The 23,672-nt window shown below is 36.1% G+C and overlaps 1 protein-coding gene across 7 annotated transcripts in view; it reads right to left on the reverse strand.

Annotated features, from left to right (window-relative positions):
* PRKCZ (protein kinase C zeta) overlaps positions 1-23,672 on the reverse strand; it is a 69,190-nt gene that overhangs the window by 33,052 nt on the left and 12,466 nt on the right. For 6 of the 7 annotated variants that reach the window (XR_012626164.1, XR_012626163.1, XR_012626162.1 and 3 more), the window contains 3 exons: positions 23,182-23,271; positions 22,728-22,778; positions 2,701-2,786 (listed from right to left, as the gene is read on the reverse strand). Coding sequence is in view for 3 of the 7 variants with exons in the window: in XM_074848469.1 (XP_074704570.1) it covers positions 2,701-2,786; positions 22,728-22,778; positions 23,182-23,271 (227 nt within the window). In the remaining 4 variants the exon portion in view is untranslated. Of the gene's footprint in view, positions 1-2,700; positions 2,787-17,902; positions 18,139-22,727; positions 22,779-23,181; positions 23,272-23,672 lie in introns of those variants that run through there. The other variant, XM_074848470.1, reaches the window with a different exon arrangement.

Genomic DNA, 23,672 nt, shown 5'->3' on the forward strand with positions numbered 1-23,672 from the left:
GCCTAACATTAGCAAATCATTCTTAGGGAATAAGCGTATTTTGAATTTCAGGTTCTGACAGAGGTTACCCAAACAAAACTGACAGAAATTTGTACTACACAGTTATGCATAAAAAGCACCCAAACTGACTGCTTTGGAGAATACTGACACAAAACATTACAAAAGACAAGTGTGAAGAATATTCCATAACCGCATCTATATACTTTAACAGTGGTAGAACATCAGTGGAAACTGCATAATTAAAACTCATTTATCAAGTCTGATGTATAAACTCTGTATGTTGCACTATTTAGTATAAAAAAAATAGGACCTTTTTCATACATGCAACAAAATGGCATCTGAATAAATTAAATCAAAATGAGAACAAATTAAGAAGCCAGACATTCTACTGCTGACTTTAACAGGGCAGGTCTTCAAATAATTTTTCCAGGGTACGTGTGCTGTGGTCATTTTATCCACTTTACCCAAAGTGCCAAATAGCAATGTAAGATTCTTACATGCCAAGAAGTCACCTATAGTCTCAGTTATCCCTCTCCACAGTGCACAAGTTGCCAACAGAAGACTTACTCATTATTCCCTATCTGCAAATTTTCTCCAGTAATTACTGTAACAGGCTAAGACACTGCCTGTCATTCTGCAAGCTGCACATGAAGCCCTGCACTCATCCCCCATTTCAGGCTTAGACAGAACTCTGCAACCGTCCCAAAGCCACAAAACAGTGGAAGTCTGTTCCTCCCAGCAAACTGTAAGTCAGACTGCGGTTATTCAGATCCTCAGACTAATGAATCACACACGCTGTCCTGCCCAAAAGCGTTAAGCTACTACAAATCCTTACTAGTAGTATTAGGGGGAAAAAAAAAAAATATTAACGAATGGATCATTTAAAAAAAATATTTTCTGTATGGCCCTTCTCATATTTTGATAGTTGTAGAAAACAAAAAACTTAACTACATCTAATTCATCTGTACAGCCAGTCCTCCTAGATCAGGAGAAACCCAAAATGTGCTGCCCAGGAAAAAATAAATACCCAAACCCTAGTGCCTCATAAGAGAGGAAGCCTTGGACAGCTATAGCCACTTCTTTCAAAATTCCTGGTCCATCAGACTTCCTTCAGTATTCTTGTATAGGTTTGGCAGCAGTAATATTAAGACTAAATAAAATGTTTTAGGCTCTAGAAATGACATAGAAGAAAATAAATCTCATTTACTTCAGTCAGATGCAGGGAAGCAATGAAAAAAAAAAAAAAAAAACAGGAAAAAGGATGTAGAAGCAGCTCCCAAATTCCTTCAGTAATACATATATCCCTCTCATACCTCTCCAAAACATGCACAAATACAGCTGTAACAAAGAGTTAACCTTTACATTATGTTCAACAAGACTAAAGTTCGGATTCTTGTGTGTGTTCATTTACCTGAATTATCTGAAAAAGTTTTAAAAGGTTATTTTGGAAAAGGAATTGATTCATAAGGTAGTACTCCACTCTTAAAAATTGAGTCAACAATAAAATCTGGTATCTCATTCAGTAATACATATGTGACTGTAATTTATTATTAATTTATACATTTTAATGCCACATTTTACAGTTCATGTCAACTTTATTACTAAGTCAGTAGGATACGGTTTGTATCCTGGCTTTATATGATTTCATTTGTATATGGACAGTTATAACAAAGTAGTCTTGTTTGGAGTTGTTGACAAATGGGCATGCTAAGGAGGTTTCAAAATCTTTATGTGTATATTCACTATTTGCCTAAATTCAGCTAAAACATTATCTATAACATTATGGATTATTAATGCAGCACTATGTTTCAAAGATATGTTTTAACTATGCAGCAAATAAGCACAAAAAAGTATATGTTTCATGTTATAAATTTTAAAAATTCAGTTGGCACACCACATTATACAAATACATGTTATATTTCAGATATATGACTTTATATTTTTCAGATATCTAACGATAAGATACCGAGTTTTAAGGGACTTTTCCTTCTTTCAATGCAGTTCTGGGGTGGGGAGCATTAGGGAAAAAAATGCTAATTTAATTTAAAAAAGAAAATGTTACTTCTGAATCAAAAAGTGAACTCACTTCACTGTACTCAGTTTTGTATAGAATTCCCAACAGTGTATATGACATTTGCATATATGCTGCAATACTTAGACATAATGGGATAAATGAAGGAGGTGTCTCAGCCTTAAAGCTACATTCGCTTATGTGGATTAAGTCAGATTCTTAGTGCAGCTGTATTTTAGCTCAGTAAACCAGATTTTTTTTTCCTTAATTAGGATTGTGTAATACCTCAGATTCAAAACAGTTAAAGCTAACATCAAGAGTTCTAATCTTTAAGAATGACAACAAGTACTGAAGGTAAGAGATCATGCTAACAAGTAATCAAAATCACATAAAGAGTGGAGAGGAGAAAAACTGCTTTAAGTATGCATAGTCACAAAACCATTTTTTTTAGAGACACTAAAAATAAATAATTTCCACCAATCACAAATTAACTCCATCCCAAATTCTAATACCTTCAAGTTTTTCTGATTGTTATGACCTGAATAACAGTGCATAGACTGAGAAGTCACATGAATAAGCATCTTGCTTTTCCTTTCTTTTCAACACTCAAATACAGAAAAAGCACAGACTGAGAAAACAATTACCACAGAACACTACCAAAGCCCAACATTTTATGCAATAGTACTCACTCTGTTAAAACGTTTGGCTTGAAACAAATGCCCATTCACTCGGTACAGCTTCCTCCATCTTCTGGCTCCACGTCGGTAGATTGATTCTAAGAAAGAAATTAAAAAGGTGTAAAGCAGCAGCATGGTAGCACAGCAATACCAGACACACTGTGTTAAGCAAGTTGTGCCTTAAAACAATCTTGCTTTTCTCAATATCAACGCACAGCTAAAATCCCTGCTGATTTTTTTTTTTTTTAAAGGCAGCCGTAAATGACAGCTTCTGCAGGATGTGCTTTCACCACTGCCTCTCCCTTTTCTCTATCCCTGTCTCTTTTTCCTCACATGATCATAATCTTGTTACAGTTTCTTGGCCGATTGCTGTTCAAGCTCAGGTGAGAGGGACAGATAACTGTTAAAGAAACAGCTTCCTCTGGTAAAATTACGATCCTGATCTCACCATGTCACCTTCGTCTGTAAACACAAAGGTTGTTTGGTGCTAATAATGCTTTAGTATTTCTATTAAAGATGTTACAAGTGTTAAGAGGTACATTATTTGACCTCGTTTTTATCTTGCCATTAAACATTACCAAAATATTTCTTCTGTTATGGAAACAGTTCAAGTGCAGGTCTGCAATTATTTTTAATATATTCTAAACATCACAACAAGAAATCATTTAATCAGTTTAAACTAGACTTCCCAAGAGGCCATACATGATAGTACCTAGCAACTACTCCAAATTACTTTTGTTGTCTCTTTTCACACACATATGTGCAATTTTTGTGTGACTAGTTAATTAGAGAATTGGATATTTAATACTAAGCGTTGAAAAATGTGTTGTGTAACACTGGTCCTATTTAGAGCTGCCCAGAGCTGTAACAGTGACACATTCCCAGCATCATGAGCTTTCCATAGCAAGCAACACAAGCAGGTACTGGGTGGAGCAGGGAGTCCGGGGGAAAAGCAGCAAGGGACGAGTTAAGAAAAAATTCAGCAGTGATGCTAAAATGGACTACATCGTCCTGCTATCAAGAGGCTAAAAAATAAAAATAAAAAAAAACCAAAACCAAAAAAACCCCAAAAAACAAACCAGATTTGGCAAGCTTTTCACTTCTGAGTAATTAGTTCTAATGACACCTGTTAGATTAAAATTCAGGACTTCTCTAAGTTTACTGTAATGTTTAAAGTTAATAAACACATTTTAGACAGTGAGACAAGTCTGACACATCCCCTTAAATATTTCCAGGAAAAGTATTTTAGAGTGTTTTTATGGGTGTTATATCCTCTTACTTGAAAAAGCAATGCAAAAGACTAAAATAACTCTTATTTCAATGTCATTATTTTAAAGCTATCTCCAGTAACATGATGAGTAAGATTTCCCAATACAAAGTTTTATGTATGCCCTTTAAAAAACAAGTTATTTATACTAGTAATAATGTAATTTAACACAGTCAGCAGCTTGTACAAAATATATTTCACCCATTTTGAACAGAAAAAATAGTAAATACAGCAGTTTCATAGGGAATGGAGAACTAAACAGCACAGGTATAAATAACTCCATCTGAGAAGAAAACAGTAAAGTACATACTTTCATGATATCTTGTGGATGGCTACATATATGCTATATTTAGTACCTAGGTACACTGGTTCTGCCAACCAAAACTACTCAGTGTCATAATAAGCAATTTTATTTGGTCAATATAAAATGATCCTCACTTCTCTGTCACCTTAACAGGTGACACTGCTTTATTTTTCCCTTTCACAGAAGCTGCAACTTCTCCATAAGAATCTCAATTGGGAAGTTGAACAGGGGTGGGGAGTTGTTTTAAGGGTTTTTTTTGTTTGCTTGTTTTTAAATTGGGAGTCCAACATTATATTGGCTGTTACAGCTGTCCTTTAATCAGTCTAACAGAAGTGGACAATCTACAACAACCAATAATGTATGTAGAAACATATGTAACATTAACTAAAACGCCCCAGACAATACAGCAAAGAACACCTAATATAAAAACTTTGATAGACTTGACTGATAAACATTACTTACATTCTGACAAGGTATTAAACTGTAAATTTATAACCCTCAGAAGTTAATGCAAAACTGTCTTAAATGTTCATTTTCAATATATCTGTCTTTCAAGTTTTAAACAGTCAAGTTTTCGATATCCACACCTTAAAGATGAAGTATTTTTAAATAAAATGAAGTATTTTTTATTAAAAAAAGTATTTTTTAATAAAAACCCCAAACTTCTTCAGTCAAAAGACAATGCAAGCAGTAAATAGCTTCTCTGTTGAAAAATTAACTTAATATTGAGCAAGCCAAAAATCACAGGCTACTGACAAACAATGTGTGAACACTGATTGTAATTTTAGATACTCTATTTTTGTCCTTCAAAAGCAAGGCACATTGAGGTTTCTGTATTGAAGTTTCTGTATTGAAGTTTCTGCAACTCCAAAAATCTGCAGTGCCAAATCCACAAACATTTATATGTTCCTCTATTTGCATGTGCAAATGTTTACTTCGCAAGCATCCGAAACAGGCATTGCACTATTAAATGAATTGTTAACAATTTGGAAAAAAACCCAACTTCTCAAAGGAGCTGAGACTGCATGCCATGGAAGTGGCAAAGATACAGTTACTAGAACAGAGGTGTATCACTTGATATGTTTGACTCATGTAACTCTTTCAAATCCGCCAAATATAAACTTTAAAGCAAACAAAAATCCCTGATTTTCCTAAGTGCAAAGAAAATTTAAATGAGAACCTAGCAAAACCATTGCAAAGTTTTTGCCTAAAAATACGCTCAAACATAAACATCAATGAAAAACTGTTCTATCATTTGTAGGATGACTTTTTATCAAGAGAAAAAAAAAACTTCACAAGGATTTTTTCCAAAATAGCTAATTGATTCATTAGACAAAGCACCATATGGAGGCAACCTAATACATCTGTGTTCTGAACATTAGCTTATCACTGACATGAGGAATATTAAGTGAATAAGTTAACGAGCAGCTTGTGCTGATGAAGTCTGTAAATAAAGGAGCAAGTCACTTCCCTAATTAATGATAAATATTAAATCAAAGTCAGGGTTTTATATCATATACTTGTGAGGCAACAGTCTAACAAAAACTGAACTTAATATAGCATAGCCTTAAAAAGTAGGAACCCCTACAGTTTATTGCTGTGACTGCCACTGATTCAGACTGGAGTCTAAGGCAAACCCATTCCTGTTCCCCATTTCTAAAAGGGGTCATGGTAAAAAAAAAAAAAGTAGAAAACAGCAATCACTAAGACACACCTTTGTATCACAAGTTCTATTATTATTACACAATAATATTAAATTTATATGACAGAATAATACGTTCTTAGTATTACCAGTAATAGTATTCATGTCTGTTATCCATATTCAGTCAGCGGCACGAAGCCTAGTTGGAGCCCAGCGACTACCAGTGTAGCCCAGGGGACAAAACTGGCTCCAGTCCTGTTCAACAGCCTTGTTAGTGACCCGGATGGGGCAGAGCACTCCCTCAGCAAATTCTCTGAGGACACCAAACTGGGAGGAGTGGCTGATGCACCACATGGTTTTGCTGCTGGAGACCTCAACCCCTGCAGAACTGAGCAGGTAGGAACCTCGTGAAGTTCAAAGTCCTCTGCCCAGGGAGAAATAACCCCATGCACCAGGATCGGCCAGGGCCCGACCAGCTGGAAAGCAGCTTTGAAGAAGGCACCAAACTGAACATGAGCCAGCAATGCACCCTGGTGCCAAAGGCAGCTACCTGCGTCCTGGGCTGCATTAGGAAAGGCGTTGCCAGCAGGTCAAGGGCGGTGATCTCCTCTGCTCAGCTCTGGTGAGGCCACACCTGAGCACTGTGCCCAGTTCCACACCCCCCAGTACACAACAGGCATGGAGCTACTGGAGAATGTCCAGAGAAGGGCCTTGAAGATGATTAAGGGACTGCAGCGTCTCTCATACAAGGAAAGGCTGAGAGAGCTGGGACTGTTTGGCCTAGAGAAGAAAAGGCTCAGAGACATCTCATCAATGTATACAAATTCCCGAAGGGGAGGTATAATTAAGACTGAGTCAGACTGGTTTCAGTGGTGCCCAGTAACAAGACCAGAGGCAATGGGCACAAACGGAAACCCAGGAGGTTCTGCTTGAATGTCAGGAAACACTTCTTCACAGTGAGGGTCACTGAGCCCTGGCACAGGTTGCCCAGAGAAGTTGTAGAGATATTCAAAAGTGATCTGGGCAGCCTGCTTAGAACAACCTACAGAACTGGACCAAAATGTGTACTGTATGTATCTAGTAATGCACTCATGAAAGGGGACATCCTCCCTAAAAATTCACTTAAGGATAATGGCAGATTATAAAAAGGAGTTTGAGCTTTTAATATTATTATTTTGAAGGTTTATCAGCTTCAAAAATCCTAGCTAAAGCTATACTAGATCAAAGAAGCCATCCTGAACAATACACACATTCTTAAAATGGCAGGAAGTATGCATCTTGAATGAAGAAACAAACAATTTATTGTCAGTGTTCCGTGCGATGTGTGACCAAAGCACTAATCTTAGTATGTATTTCATCCCTACACTTCATATGGGAAAAGGATACTTTTACACCTGAAACAAAATGGTTTGGTACATGTCTCTAGAACACTTGAGAATAAAATAAGTAAGGGATTCTGTGATTCTTGATAACCAAAAATTAAAACAAGTTTATCCAGCCATGACTGATCACAGCCACCTAGACGAAGGAATGCCAGCACAAAAGCATGAGTATTTAATTACCGTGTTCAATGAAAAGGGCTACTTTTTCATTTATTTTACAGTACACATCAGTTAACTCATTAAGGACTTTGAGCTGCTCAGAGGCTGAACGAGAGATCATATCCCTAATTAAACAAAGTAATCTTTCCTCTCTGATGGGTATTAAAGACAAGCCTTGGCCTAACAAAAAAAATTTTTGTTTAATATTCATTATGTATGTGAACAAGTTTAGAGGAAAACTCAGAGGGTACTTTAAGCTGCTAACAGGGATAACAAATTTTTACTGGGGAACACAAAAATATATTCTAATTACAATGAAGGTACTGAACTTTATCTACTTCCAAGATTGGAAAATTAGAGAAAAAAGAGACTGTTTTTCAAGTTAAGATTACAAGGGAAATAAAAATACTCAAACTGAATGTCTGAAACAAAATTAACCAGCTGTCTCTATGTAAAAAGCAGTGTGAAACAACTGACAGTTGCTGTTGTGCAATTCTTCCCTCTGTTGTCAAGCTGTGCAACTACATCACTAACAGTAATGCACAGTGAACCTTGTAAGTATATTTAATATTGTTTTTTCAAAGGCATTTCCCCTAGGGTTTTGGGGCTTTTTCATATTTTAACAAATATTGTAGAAAAAACTTTTAAGGAAAAAATTAAATACACACACATACATTTAATTGTGGATATAAATGGATGAGAAATTTGGCTACTGTTCAGTGCTCATTTCAAATTAACTCAATTAAAGAAGATACTCCCCCAAATCAGTAGTGACCTCCTCAGAACTTAGGAGAAAGGATGAGAAGCTTTTCTTTGAAAAATATAACTTGGTGATGTAAGGAGAAATAGAAGGCTCCATTATTTTCCAAATGACAATGCATTCTTCCAGCATGGAGAAGAGAAACAATTTAAAAGACAGGCCCAACCTGCCCCCAAGCCCAAAATATTATTTTTCCATCTGAAAGTTTAGAAATGCTTGTATTTTCCAGAATATGTAAGACAATTCATCAGTTGTTTGAAAAGTGTGGTTTACACCAATGAATGGCAGTGAGATGGCCACAATAAAAATTATTTCTTCTGCATTTGGATTTACAAATGCAATCCCAAAGTCTGCTTTTATGTGATCAAACTATAATGAAATCTTTTACTATACTAAGCACAGAGATAATTTGCTATTGCTGCAAATCACTTCTCAGAGATTAATGCAACTTGTTTACAGGCCAATTACATTGCCTGCCAGCTGGACAGTATGAGAATGCCCAGTTTTTGTTTTGTTCTTTTAATGTTTTGCTGAGCAGACAAGTGAGCATTCTTTCAAAACCAACTCATGAATTACAAGTAGGAAACTGATATTGGTATTTCAGAGAGACTGAATTAGATAAAAAGATAACATATAAAAATAATTACATATAAAGATAGAACAAATTCTGGGAAAGAAAGTTCTGAAGAACTTTGATAGGACATTGTTTCACATATCTGTTACTTAGTATGTCCCAGATAGTTAAACTGAAACAATAAAACTGCTTTCTGAAGCATGTAACAGACATACATTGTATGGGATGTTAATTGGCCCTTTTTTTTTTATTGTGAATAAGCTGTTATGTACAATTGCTGTTCCTTTTCAGAAGTTAGAACAGGAAAAGAGTATCCTTAACAATATATAGGTATTAAGTGCTTTTACCTCTTGCAGTAATTAAAATGTTCAGAAGATAGCACTTTATTTTTTGTTTAACTTAAAACTGATTAGCAGTTGGGAAACCATATCCCCATCTTTCTTCTCTTTTTCAACAGACACTAAAATTAACTACAAAGTCAGATCAACCTCTATAGGAAAAAAAAAAAAAGTCAAGCACAGTTAAGAGAGCAATAATGACAAAGGAAGTGTACTACAAACAGCATCAGCAGAGAACCAATAAGGAAATAAAACCATATCTCACAGAACAGCAATATTTACTCAGCATTTATTGCAACACAGCTAGAATACCGTTAGAATGTCCTATTCCACACTGACTTAGAAGGGGGTCAATGACTCCCACTTCAGGACTGCTAGGTGGAAAACCTGGCCTCCATAGACACTATTTTCTCAGGCACGATCTCTTGGTTGCTCATATTCATATCCTTCTGTTAAAATGGCTCCGTGCCACTGCAAGGTGGTAAGTCACATTTACAAAGACTATGCCATCCAACAAAAACAGAGCTAACATCTCCCTTTGGAAAAGTCTCTGCTGCCTTGGTGCTGAATGTCCCTTTAGATCAATCACACCCGTTATTGCCTTAGGCTCTTTCTTGGTCTCCAAGTTAAAAAGCTCATTATGAATAGCAATTAGAAAGTCTGGATTACCTTGCCATTAAAAATACTGACTGCATTCAAAATATATGAGAAAATTAAGAAATTAAAGGGATCTAAAAATTATTTTTAAAAATACAGGCTTTTACTTGCAAGCAAAAGAAATAATGCCACTTCAATATTCACAGAAATACAAGAAATAAAATGTCTAGACAATACGTAAGTTGTCCTTAAATGTTCCCTTTACTTGTGCTCAGAGGGACTGATCAGTTGTAAAAATACTGTGGATGAGGCCTCAGAGATGCACCTCACAGAGACACCCAGTGTGGAAGACAACGATGCATCCTACCAGGATAACAAGACAGTTACTTCAGCTACCAGACAGGAGACATCCAAGGATTTGACTTAATACCTCTTGAGCAAAAGAAAACAATCAACTGATACTTTAAAAGAGATATCTAAACATTTAGTGGCAAACACAGTTTACAGAATTATTTCTTGAAAATGGGAATGGAAATGTAACCCTCCAACAATCATGGCAAACAAATGCATGAGATAATTCGGCACATTGCTGGCAAACAAAATAAATAAATAAATAAATGAAAGACTTGAGTTTTGTTCTATCTGGAGATTTTTTCCATTTTTAATTGATCCAGATTGCCTTAACATCAAGTGTAAGAACTGCAGTTGTTTCGGCGAGGCTGCTGAGTGCAGCCAGTCCCACGGCTACAGGGGCCATCTGTCCACCTGCATACAAGCTGGGCGATGCACAGGAACAGAGAGTTGTCACTTGAACCTCGGGCAAAACTGAACATCCCCTTCAACAAAGAAAGACTGCACAACTTAACATACCTCCATCACATTCACCAATTTGTTTCTTTTCATTAAAGACCGCTGTGCACATAAGAGTTGAACAGTTGAATACACTTGCAGTGTTGCCAAGATGGATAAAACTGGTATTAAGCTAGTATAAAAGCAGGCTTCTCCCAGTCACCTGCTGGAGAAATTATAGCAAATTCGGTGATCCACTTCCATACTGAATTCTAGAACATCAACAGTCAAGTCACAGAACTGGAATTCTCTTTTCATTTGTGAGACTAACCATTTATTAACTCATCACTAAGGACTGTTAACAATAGAACTCAGTGACTAGCAGCCCCGAGTTTACTTGTATATTAACTAGTCAAAGCAAAAATGTTTGTTAATTAAGTGAAAACAAATTTGGTATTCATGCATCAAGACAGCTGTTTGCTGAAAAGTGTTGATTTGTTTTAAATATACAATGATACACTGCTTTGTATATAAGGTCTATAGAAGTTTTTGTGATCTATCAAGCATACTCTAATGAATAAATTTCCATTTTCTTTGGAAGGAGAGTAATTATTTTGGAACTACTTGCCAAAATATGATAGCATTACAGAACAAACTAATATAAGAGTGCATTATTTTACTAGCATTATTTAAAAATCCTTCTTAACCAAAAACCCCAAGAATTTAAGATGGCAGATATATAGGAAAAATAGATTCGTTTAAAACACTTTCAAGTGACTGAAGGTATTTATGCTTTCAGTGTCCAGAAGACACTTCATTACTTCACAAGCCTTTTTCTTACTGCTTGTTGAAGAAGTAACTCAGAACTCAAACACATTTTTCTATGCAATGGTGGTGGCTTTTCTATAATTTTGCAATCTGAGATCAGAATTTTATGATTTTATCTCAAATTTATCAGACCTACTTGAAAAATAACATCGCAAAGTACCCAAAGCATTACTCAAGAAATCCTCACTGAGTTCAGTTACTGGCTGCTACTCCAGAAGTGAAGTTGTCCCGATAAGAGGATCCTGTGCACGGCAGCGATCACAACCTGTTACACATCCCTCTCCTCGGCTCTTGCCGACACATACACATTTGGCAAGGCTGGCCCAAACACAGGATAAAGTGACACTGTATTTGTTGCTCTAATTTGAAAGAACACGTTATGAAAAGGGACAGAAGACAATTGGTGGTGGATCCATACTTCTGAAGGTGATTAACATTGCTTTGGAAAGAAAAAAGGTTCAAATTTTCCCTCCTCTAACTTGTCCTTCTACATAACTTTAAACTTTACATCCTTTCATGATGTGTAGTTGGCTCCTCTGTTTACAAAACCACAGTGGTTACACACACCACAAAGCCAAGCTCGCAATGCATTGTTAATGGAAGACCAAAAGGCTTCTTTTTGATGACTGCATCATACAGTCTCCCAAAATAAAAATCACTTTCATTAAAAAATTTACTACAATGAAAACTGAATTTATTGTTCTATTAACATGAATTAAGATCTGCATTAAAATGTTTTTTTAATCAAGCTGAGAGAGTACTGAACCACTACTTATTTAAATTATTTAATTCTTTAATCTACCTAACTTAGTACTGAAGCAGATCAAAATGAAGTTCTGAATATTTAAGCAATCTGTAGCAAAATAACTTCAGCAGGAGATGAAGCATTTCTTTAGTATTAAACTCCATTTATGCAACAGAACCCCCTGAGCAGTATTCTACTTACCTGAACTAATAAACTGGCACCTTTTCTAGGTTTATTTTTATCCACACATTGCTCATTTTTCAGATTTACAAATTTTACATCTTCAACTAAACCTCTATAATTTGTATTTAGCAACCACCTAATGCCACAAAGCCCAGATTACTCCAGCAGAACATGTTTGTCTCTTCTAGCCTATATCTGCATCCACTTTGCAGGCCACTATTTTTTTTTTTAAATAAACTTCTATGTCTTATTACATACATGAAGCACTACTTTATTATAAATAAAAGCCTGGTGACAGAAAGCCTCTGTCTTCTACACAATGTGAAATTACTGAAGAAGGCAAACAAAGAAGCAAGGAGCAACCGAGTGAAGTTTCCTGCAAGAATTCAGTTCTACTTTATGTTATCAGTAGCCTGCATGATTTAAGGCTTGCGGAGGAATCTTAATCTAAACTTGACACCACACATTTTCTGAAGAAAGTTAATCCTCTGAGTACACGATTCATATCTATAAGTAATTGAAAGCAGTGAAAATTCCATTTTTTGTGAGCTAGACAGCAATCAGAAGGAACTGAATCCAGTTTGTTGAAGTGTGATCAGTTAAAACTTGGTCAGATCAAATTTTCACCTAGTCTCATTTTTTTTATCTTGAGATAATGGCAAATGATAACATGTCTATCAAAAAGGTCAGAGGAAGTTCAAAAAAGCTAAGTATTGACAAATCCCCTGAAAACATTTTAGAAGACTTAAGATCCCTACTTCTTGTCCTGTAGGAAATGGTTAACTGATTTCACTTAATCGGTGCCATACATGATTTTCAAATTAATTGTGTCATTTTTCATCAGTTGTCCTTTTCTAAGTTGACGTCCTAGTCTTGTTCTTGCATTGAAACCTTTCCATAGATCTGGCTGTGGCCCATCTCGTGCACCTGACCATCCCCTTATTTCATAGTCACCTTAACAATTTATTTGTATTTCAAACTGCTATTGAACATGAAGCTGATGATCACAGAACTACCAAAAGTTTCCAAAACCTGTGCTTAGAATGAAATTGAAATTAGCTAACCTCCCCACCCTTAAGCAATGCATTTACCATGGGCTGTTCATGCTACTTCTCATAAGAAGCATGGTGTTCCTATTTTTTAGATTGTTACTATTTGTATTAAGTTGATGTTATTTCTTAAGGTTTTTTCCAGTGCATATTGAATTACTTGATTTGCCCTTAAGTGATAGGCATCAACACTTGCTTGATTACACGATCACTAAAAACGCAGAGCTGTTCAAAAAAATCCACCAGCTAGTCAAAATGGATTTATCACTTATTTCAAATTCATAAGGTGGCCTTCACAATGCCCTTGAAACCATTATTTGGTTCCTACAGTTTCAGTGTTGGGACACATTTTCGGAGTCAAGCTGTTTTCCTTCACAGCACGGTTCCATTACTTCAGCTTATGATCCACCCTAAAACAGTTCCATTTCCCTCCCCAGTGTTTATATTATTCCACTATTAGTAGAATGACAGAAACTCAGTTTAGCCATTACTTCATAAAGGTGTACTTTGGCTTTCCTAAGAAATCAGACTCTGGAGCATATTTCTCTGAATTCCTTCCAATTTAATCAGTCGTCTGCTATACCAAGAAGTACGCACTACCTCGGTATGACTGAGGACACTACTACCTTGCAGCAGGATTAACTCTCCAGATCTATCGCTTTTCAGTCTGACTGTTTTGACACATAAGGTACCTCACAATACCTTATTCTGCTTCATATTAGGAGGAAAGCAAGCTGAAATTAAATGCACACAGTGTGCGTTCTTATTAGGTCACAATTTGAGTTCTTTGAGTTGTGCTCAGTTTTTATCATTCAATAAATAAAACTAATCTCAGATTTTTCCCATTTGTACTTTTACTTTTTCTAAGCTTCCCCATATACTATATATAGATAAAGCATTTATACATTTCATGAGTATAACATAAGTAGAGTTTGCAACAATATAAAGTATCACTAAACTTATTAGTTAGTGACAGTAGCTAAATAAAAAAATCTGAAGAGTTTCGGGAGTTATTCATCATATGCATTATATTTTGGATTAAATGATTATGCACTAATTCTAATAGCAAACTGAGTAAGTCTTCCAGCTTAGTTAATTCTTTTATGATGCAGAGAATTATTGTTTCCCAAGAAAGCAACCTTCCATCCTAGAGCTTCTGATTCTTACAAGAAAAAAAACTGCATATGATACAGTCTTATGCACCTGCCCTTTCATCTGGTCTGTTAGTGGAAAGCTGCAGTGTTTAACACATTAAAGAAAGCATGGTTATACCTTTCAAATTAATGATGGTATTTGTCTTTCAGCTTTTGGAAGGAGGCTTTCAACTCACCCCACAGAGGACAGGAAGATAATTATACCTGATCTACAAAGTTTACACACCACTTCCCACCCAAAACCTCTTCATTTCTACTCTGCTCTCCATTGCCTGTGTATGAGATCTGCTGTATAAAATCGTTTCATGGTAGCTATTCCTTCTAACAAGTTTAAAGTAACACTGAGACAGCGTGTAGTGCTATTGTTAAAAACAATGATTGCACCTTGAAATGAATGGATCAGTTCCAATCCCAGACCTATTGTTTCAGGCTCTACAGTATCAATTTTACCACTGCCTGCCCGAGGCTTTCCTCCTTTGCAGTCCCTAGGGGTAAGAATAGTTTTTATCAGAGTTGACAACCTAAAGAACAGACAGTCCTGTGCAGTCACAGGGCATCCGTACCTGCTTTACTGAAGAACGCAGTAGGTAACAGAAATTATTGGAAGCAGCATATAATAGCATTATTATTATTAGAATGAGCATGCTATTGTAAAAGTAAAGAGGAACATACTGAAAAACTGAAGTTTTGCCTCCAGATAGTTTCTGATTTTAAATATTTCCCCAGCTAACAATTCAAGGACAAGCACTTAGAAATGCACAAGCATTAGTAATGGAACTTCAGAATTGCAAATGAGGTGCTTTCTAGTCAATATTGAGAATCTCAGTTTTTCATTTTTCCCACTACCCAAGTCACTGCCTTCCCCCTGTGGTTTAAGGACAGAACTGCACAGTCTGTTCAACTCTTAACTCTTGCACTGACAGTGATGATTAGGGCTCTCACATGCCTCTTCTGAAAAACACCCTCTCAGCATGCCTTAAGTTAGCTACTTTTGGCTTTTTCACTTCAGGAGATTTATTTACCATCCAGATTTGCACTGACAACAAGCCTTCAAAGGCTAGCCACTGCTGTCACTGCTCAGTCTTACAAGGCTTCACTTCGGAAATGCTCTCCATTTCAAATAAGCAGCACCTGAAATCTATCACAAAATCTGGTTTCTCACACCAACTCACACCAACTGCCGGCCTCAGTTGCTATTTCTGTGGCTCAGTTAAACATTAAAAATCGTAACTAGCATAGAGCAACTAATTGTAAAAGACAGTATTACACAGAATCCCAAGTACAATAATATATAATTAACCTTGACCATATCATTTAAGAGGTCACACATTAAATAGCTCTTTCAAGCTACCAAAACAGACAGGCCTAACAAAGGTTTACACAGGCTCACAGATGTCCACTACTTCCAATAAGTAACACAAAAAGCTTCATCACCTCCTTGCCAATTTAGTTACCCCAATGCCTATATACCAAAAGTGGATTTACCAGCTTCTACGAAGTATATAAATTGGAAGTATGAGAGAGAACACAGGGGGACGGGGCTAGACATTACATCTAAGAGAAGTTTTCTAAAATCAGGTAACATCTTTCCTGTATGATTATACTACATTCTGAGCAATATCTAAGGGGGGTGTGTGTGTGTGTGTGTGTGTGTGTGTGAAATAAATAAAACCAGAACACCTGCTATTTGTTATGACACCTTAAAAACTAGCCCAAGCATTCCTTACTCCATTGCCTCTTTAGTTTATAGTTTATGAATTGGTATACAAACATCTGCTACAACATCCAGTACCTTAAAGTAAAGCAAGATATCAAAGGGAGGCCTAGCTCTTCATTCTTCATTGGATGTTTCATAGGTAGGAAAAGTGTTGAAATTTAGAATTAAAAACATTACATTATTATAAACAAACTAGACCTTTAACTACAATTCTGTTTTCATTAACTTATGCTCTCTCATAATCTGTATGTATATTTTCCAAATATGCCATGTATGAAAAAAAAAAAAGTGGTACACAGTTTAGACAGAGGAACAGATTTCAGGTATTCTCAAGAAACTATGACACAGCTATTTTCAATTCCTAAGCAACAACATATCTTACATTAAAAATAGTACAGTTTTCCCCTCTGTCAGCTCAATTACTAAAAACCAGGAGAGGGTTACTAGCAGTTTCAAAATTGCCTAATTATCCAGTGCAATCCAATCTATGTCTTCAGAATAGTCTCTATGGTCGCAATAGTTCCTTTCTTCATTGGGGGATGAAATTGGTTCACGTGCTCTGAATAACCTAATCACTGCTGCCAATACAGTAACAAATGAAGGGAAAAACCTGCCTTATGAGCTAGAAAAATATTTACAGGCCACACTACTGTAGCAAGAAGCCTTTCAGTGCTATTTTGTAGTATCGGGCAGAAATAAAGCAAAAGCAAATATCTACACCTAAAATAAAACAGCTCACAACAGTAATTAGGTTAGTAAGATACCTTTACTCAACCCTATGATGAAATTTTCAAGACAGACAGCTTGGTGAAAAATGAAGTCCCAACACCTAATACTAAAATACTGAGCAGATAAACAAAGAGCAAAAGAGACATCCACAACACAGTGTAATTACCAAAAAAAAAAGCAGCAAAATCAGCCAGAAATATTAGATAATAACATCATTCATTTACTGTCATACTAAGGCCATAAGTACTCACACATTAAAAACATATTCTTCTCTTTTGTGAAATTATTTAAAGGTTTCCTAGTCTGCATTCTTTTATTTAATGAAGCCAACAGCAAAACAACCCTGAAATTTTTTAGCACTAGCTACCTAAATCCAAGACGAATTTAAGCATTAAATACACCTATCTATTTGTTCAGATGTAAAAATGCCAAAGTGTACTAGCACAGTTTATTCTGACAATATTAGAAACTAAGTAAACCTTAATCCAAAACAAGTATTTCACAATTAAAACACATCCAAGACAATCCACTAAACACAACTGAACAAAAAGGCCTTAGAAAATGATGCTTCTAAATCATTAATCTTTACATCAGCAATCTTACAATAAACAGGCCCTGAACACATACCGTCAGGGTTTTTTGGATACATTTCTTTCATTAATCTCCAGTATTAGCAGCAGCAGCATCACTCACTCTTCTGTTCTTTTCCTCCTAAAATACATTCCCCAAGAGTCCTTTCAATGCAATTTTATCAGCATTTCCGAGAGGTCTCTCAGCCACATCCCTACGCACAAGAGGCAGCAGGAATCTCTGCATTTGTAACAATCTATGGCTGCAAAGGAGGGTGGTAGGCAAAGCAACTGTATCATAACCAAAATGCTGAGTTCTATTATCTACTGCACCACACGTACACACATACTGCATCAATGGCCTCAATTTATAACAGCAATCACAATGATGATACATAAAATCTATAGAAAAAGCATGCATTACTCACTGGGTTTTATTCTTTAGCTTCTTCAGCATGTAATTCTTTACGCTTTACAATGTAGTAGGTATGAAATGAAACATTCTCCCTTTATTCCACTGATGCCGCTGTTTGAATACCATTAGATACCAAGGACAATAGGCAGGATCAGCTCGAACATTAAGAGCAAATATTTAATGGAAGACTGGTTACCCCCGTCTCTCCCTTTCACATCTCTGCCTCATGTATCCAGGCACGGGTGGTACTGGCTCCCTTGAGAGGCTGTAGCTAGCAGCTGAGGCACAAACTAAAACATGGCATGGATGTCAAGGAGCTGATGTCACAAAAACAAGTATTTCTCTGATAAAACCAGCAATTCCATTAGGGAAGTCCTACAAATCGATAGAAATTGTTCAGCTGAACATGCTTTGTTATACAATGCGCTGCAGCACCAAGAGTGATAAATCAGATCAAGATCTGTCAGTGTAAATAAGCTGAGACTACAATAACTAAGTTATAAAACTGCCAATCAGATACCATGCCTTGTATCAGGCTATCGGGAAGGCTATCGCTTATGAGCACAGAAGAGAAATACACACCTAAACATTTCAAAAACAGCCTTGTTTAGTATCAAATCCAAAAGATTTGATCTCATCTACTAGAAAAGTAAAAAAAAAAAAAAATTTAAATACGAAAGACTGGTCTAAAAGCCTGCCATCTTTATCAGGAATCACTGTGATAAAGTATCCGAGGCTCCAGTCCAGCAGATGCTAGAAACGCCTATGAGAGGTCACATTCAGTATCTGGGAAGAGATGCTAGATGGTTTAGAAATCCTGGCACCTCACCCACGTCGCAGCACTGTCATTCCAGTCTGGGGGCACGGGTTAACTGTCTGCCTGAAGGTGAAAGGTACTGTTGCTGCAACAGCAGCCGTGCATTTATAGTGGGAGCTGGGTCTCACCAAAATTAAAATAAATTAAGAAAGAAAAAAGTGTAAAATTTCAGGAGCAAAAGGAATACAGAGACAATACAAGTTCAGATGCTGGAGACTGCAAATTCTATCTTGCAGACAGCATCACATCCACAGAAGAAGGTAGGTTCTTCAAGCACAAAAAGAACTTTTCTTAAGGCATGCAAATAGAATTGAATTATTAGTCACACGGTTTATTCCATTAATGGATTACATGCATTTATTTCAAGGTTTACTGGCTGGTACAGTTCAAAACCGTATCAATTTCACAAAGGTCCAGGACAGCTAGCAACTCTATTATTAGATTTCAACACAAATGCAAACCATTCAGTATGTATTTCTGCTCTCTTCTTCCAAAGCATTCTTGTTCTGAAGGAAGTGGAAAGAAAAACTTACAATTCTACAGAAATTCTCTGCAAAATATTTGCAATTGAGAAAGTCACATACTATCACAAAGAGCCACTCCATGACCTAGTATGAACAAGTCTGAGCAATATATTGCAAATTAAATTATTTAGCAATTGAATAACTTTGGTTAAAAATTCCATTTCAAACTGTCTGCAGTTCTGTAACAAACTAGAAGTCCACCCTTAGAGACTGCTAATTTAAGTAGAAGCTCATTTTGGACAGAGTGACTAGTTAACTGTTCATTTGCCTCTGGAAATAACTTCAGGCAAACTTTTAAGCTCCTTTATAGTGTAACCATGATGCTCTAGAGAAGTGCATACGTAATACTCTCATATAGAAATAAAGACTTTGAAACATACCAAATATTTTCTGAAAAAAGGACAATATTTTAGTCCTGTCAAAATAAACAGTCCTTTAAATAAACTATATCACCAATATCAATAACGTTTCCATGCAGTCTAAGTGCAATGCAGATGTTTGTTGTATGCCTTTAGCTAACAAGCAATAACATCAAAAGCATTACTTTATGCTAAATTAGCACCATCACCATTTAATAGGTCTGTTGTAAAACAATTTGAAAATAGTTACAACTAGGCCACAATACCAGATTTCTGTGCAGGCCCCATGGATGCAAAGAGGCAGTATGCCCTGAATTAACTCATTAAATTATGAGAAACCCGACTACAAATGATTTACCGAGCACATCCTACTAAACAGGCTTTTTAAACAAAGTATGATCCAACATGACCTGTAATACCATGCAGGGAGGAATACCCTACAGACAGAATAACCAGGTCATCTGAGCCACACCAATCTATGTGCTATGTAGTTCATCTCGTGGCTTCAGATAACTAAAGCATCTAACAAATCAACACAAAAAACTTCTGTACTAAAATATCTACACTTTTAATGAGATTATTAAATTGCAGTGAACTTTATTATGCCACACCACTCGCACAGACACCCCTTTAAGGAACAGCCTTTTCCCTCCTCCAGTTAGCTTACTTTTCTTGACAGTATTTCACATTAGTTTGCTTTGTGTTTTCACAAATAAGGGCAATTAATTCTATTTGGGACTAGCACCAGTCTAGGTTGATACAACACGATTTATTTCCTCCTTCCCTCTTTAAACAGCTACAGGAATGGAAGCAGAGCTAGAGTCAGCTGGTTCTTTCAGTTCCCATATTGGGAAAGCAGAGTGGCCCAGATGCACCTATGAGCTCACTCCCCACAGTTTTCATCCAACAAGTTCGAAAAAGAAAACAAAATAGGTTTCAGCACATTGTGAAATAGCCCCAAATACTGTAGTGATGCCAGACTTGGTTGTTCCATTCTTAGTTGCAGAATTAAGGGGGGGGGAGACACCCCAAAGTTAGAATTTTAAATAAAATCAACCGTTCTGTCTTCACTGAAAGACAGCTGTTTCACAGAACACCATCTGAAGACTTATGATGGAGTATTATATTAACACTTATATTTCATCTTTGGCATCAAAATCTGCCCTGGTAGAACATAACAGACATTCTAAGGCTAGCTAATCCCCAAATTCAGCACTTTCTCTTTTACTGTCATTCTCACAAAAGGCAAAGGCACACAAGACATTGAACTATCCAAACATCCTAAAGCATCGTTTCCAAAATAATACTTGGGAAAAGTAAGAATGTGTGGGGAAAACTGAAACTTTCACTGCTGCTAACAATAGTTTCTGTAGATAGAGGTTCAACTTTTGCCTGCCAACCCAAACTTGACCTTGTCAGGGAAGAGATTCAGTTGAGGTCATAACACCTTCTGTAACTCACAATTCACATCAAGAACACATTTAAACCTAAGACCACTCTTTCCAGAATGATCATGAAACTCAAGCCTGAAAATATTTTCCCACAAGATATTTTCAAGCTGTTACGCTAAACTGGAAAGTGACAGCATAGTAAAATCTATAAAGTTTCAACATATGGTAAAATACAGCTACACGGTCCTCACTTGAATTTTAACTCACAGACAAACAAGTACTGACATTAAGTCTTATTTGCTTGCACATGCAGTAGAAGTACATTATGTGACATAGCAAGATGGACCAGTTGCCCACTTCCTTGTTGAAACTTGAGCAAAATTAGTAAGAAACCTACTGAGCTACTATTCTGATAGAGACAAGCAAGTACACAAACAACATTAAACAAGGCATGAAAAAAACCTCAGATATATGGAAAGTAGTATATTGAAAACAGCTACACAAATGTTTGCTTGGCTCACCCTAAAAATAAACTGGGAAGATCACATAGATATCTTCTTTTATCTTTTTGGAAAAAAAATGAAGCGTCTTAAGGAAAATAGTTTCTTTAACACTCCTAATCAGCATAGAAAACAGTCTTTATTTTCTCTAACTGGCTGAACAGCAGATAGTGTTGCACATTTACTCTTTTTTTCTTTCTGTAAGACAACTTGAACAACCTAGCTACAACATGAAAACTCGTCTGCTTTTTACACTTAACCTTTCATTTACTGTAGTTTAAATGTAAAAAATTGTATTTAAACTGTAATATTTTGTTATTTATTCCATCTCCATCTTCTAAATTTTAGTAAAAGTTCTCAACAGGGCAATTAGTATATTAGTATTATTTCTCTAAAAATATGATTCCCAACTATTGACCACTGTACTACACATTTTTAGCCAGTCTGTCAGTAGATCCCAACCAACTAAGTAGTCTTCTCCTATTGGTACAATCTCAAAACCACACCAAGCAAGTACATGTAAAAGCAAGTATGTGTTACTTGCTTTTATCAGCAATTAATTTTATCTGCTCTTGTATCTTCCAAGGAGATAAGCAAAGGTCCTTCAATTCTTCAGTTAGCTTTTACTCATACTACTGTGACTAGCCAAGCATCACCTGGTAACTCTGACACCCAGTCACACTCCTTGCCTTAACATTTACAAAGATATGAACTAACGTACTGATAACATCATCTTCATTAATGAAAAGTGACTATACAGCTGTTTAATACTTCTAAGCCTGTGCAGTTTGTTACTGAAATACAAGTAAACCACATCAATCACGTATTCTTCCACTGGAGGTTTATCTACCTTTCACAGGATTCTTTTTAGAAATTAATAAGCTTTTCATAAAAAAAGGCTGCATCTCTCTCTCCTTCAGTACATCACTTTGCCCTGGAAGTTGAGAGACCAAAAGAACCACAAAAGCAAAGGACCACATTCAAGTACGCATCTAAAATCCTGACCTCTTTTCCTCCCAATATATCCGTCACTGGAAACCAGTATTAATCCTCAGAAACATTGAAACAGTACTACAATGTTGATTTATACTTCTGCGTTGATAAAATATGGAACATTTTACATTCTATTAAGAAACCACAAGACATATACATGTACTTAACACTTGATTATGAACATCTTTCAATATATTTGTTTTCCTTGTGACTGAAAAAACAAAAATAAAACTTGGTAACATTTTAGTACTCACTATCTTCTCCTGGACAGGGCATGCCAGGTTTCTCTGGAATACTTGAGAAAACTAAAACAAAAACATTAAGATTTTTAAGTCAAAACATTCTCAGTAGTATGCTTTCCTTGATTCTTGAATATATTTACACAAAGACAGTTTCCGCAAGCATTTAAATAATTCTGTGTGAAAAATTACACAATCAAAGTTTGGTTCCATACTGGAAAGATCTTATACTTGACTACAGCATTAACAAATACGTGCAGTTTAGAACATGAAGCCCCATCAAAGCCTACTGTATAGTCTCAGCTTTGGGCTCCACACCCAAAGGAACACTTCCTTCTTACAACAAACTAGAAGGCACTAGCTACATACAGAATAATGTTATTTGACAAAGATGTTCCAATCTGACATTTAAGAAGCTGTTAGGATTATAAACAAACTCATACAGGTTCTCTAACTGTGTAATACTTGCCATGAATAATCAGCCCTTCGTCTCTGTTTTGACAATACAAACGGAAGGCTTCTTCCAGTTCCATCTGAGATGAGATGGTACAGGGGTCACCTAATAAAAGAGCAATACATAGGCAAATTTATGACCAAAGAATTAACTGGAGAATTGCAATTAGTCAGTAAGAAATGTATCAGCCTCCAGGATTGCTTTTCTTGCAATCATTTGATATTAAGCTGGCATTTTGATCAAAGCCAAAATATAGCAACACTTTTTTTTTTCCTTCTAATTTTATCAAAACCGAGTAGATAGAAAAAAAATATGTTGGCTTTCAAGGTGACAACAAAATACAAAAGCTAATAGATATGCTTAAAGACCTTTAACACACGGCAGAAAAAAGCAAGATCACTTCCTAGTAACCTGAAAATTTAATTCAAAATGAATTTACCCTTTGTTAAAACGCCCATTATCTTACTACCTTAACTTCACTGACTGCAGAACCATGATATGGTAAC

This window comes from Strix aluco, chromosome 22 (assembly GCF_031877795.1).
Source record: "Strix aluco isolate bStrAlu1 chromosome 22, bStrAlu1.hap1, whole genome shotgun sequence".
Lineage (NCBI taxonomy): Eukaryota > Metazoa > Chordata > Aves > Strigiformes > Strigidae > Strix > Strix aluco.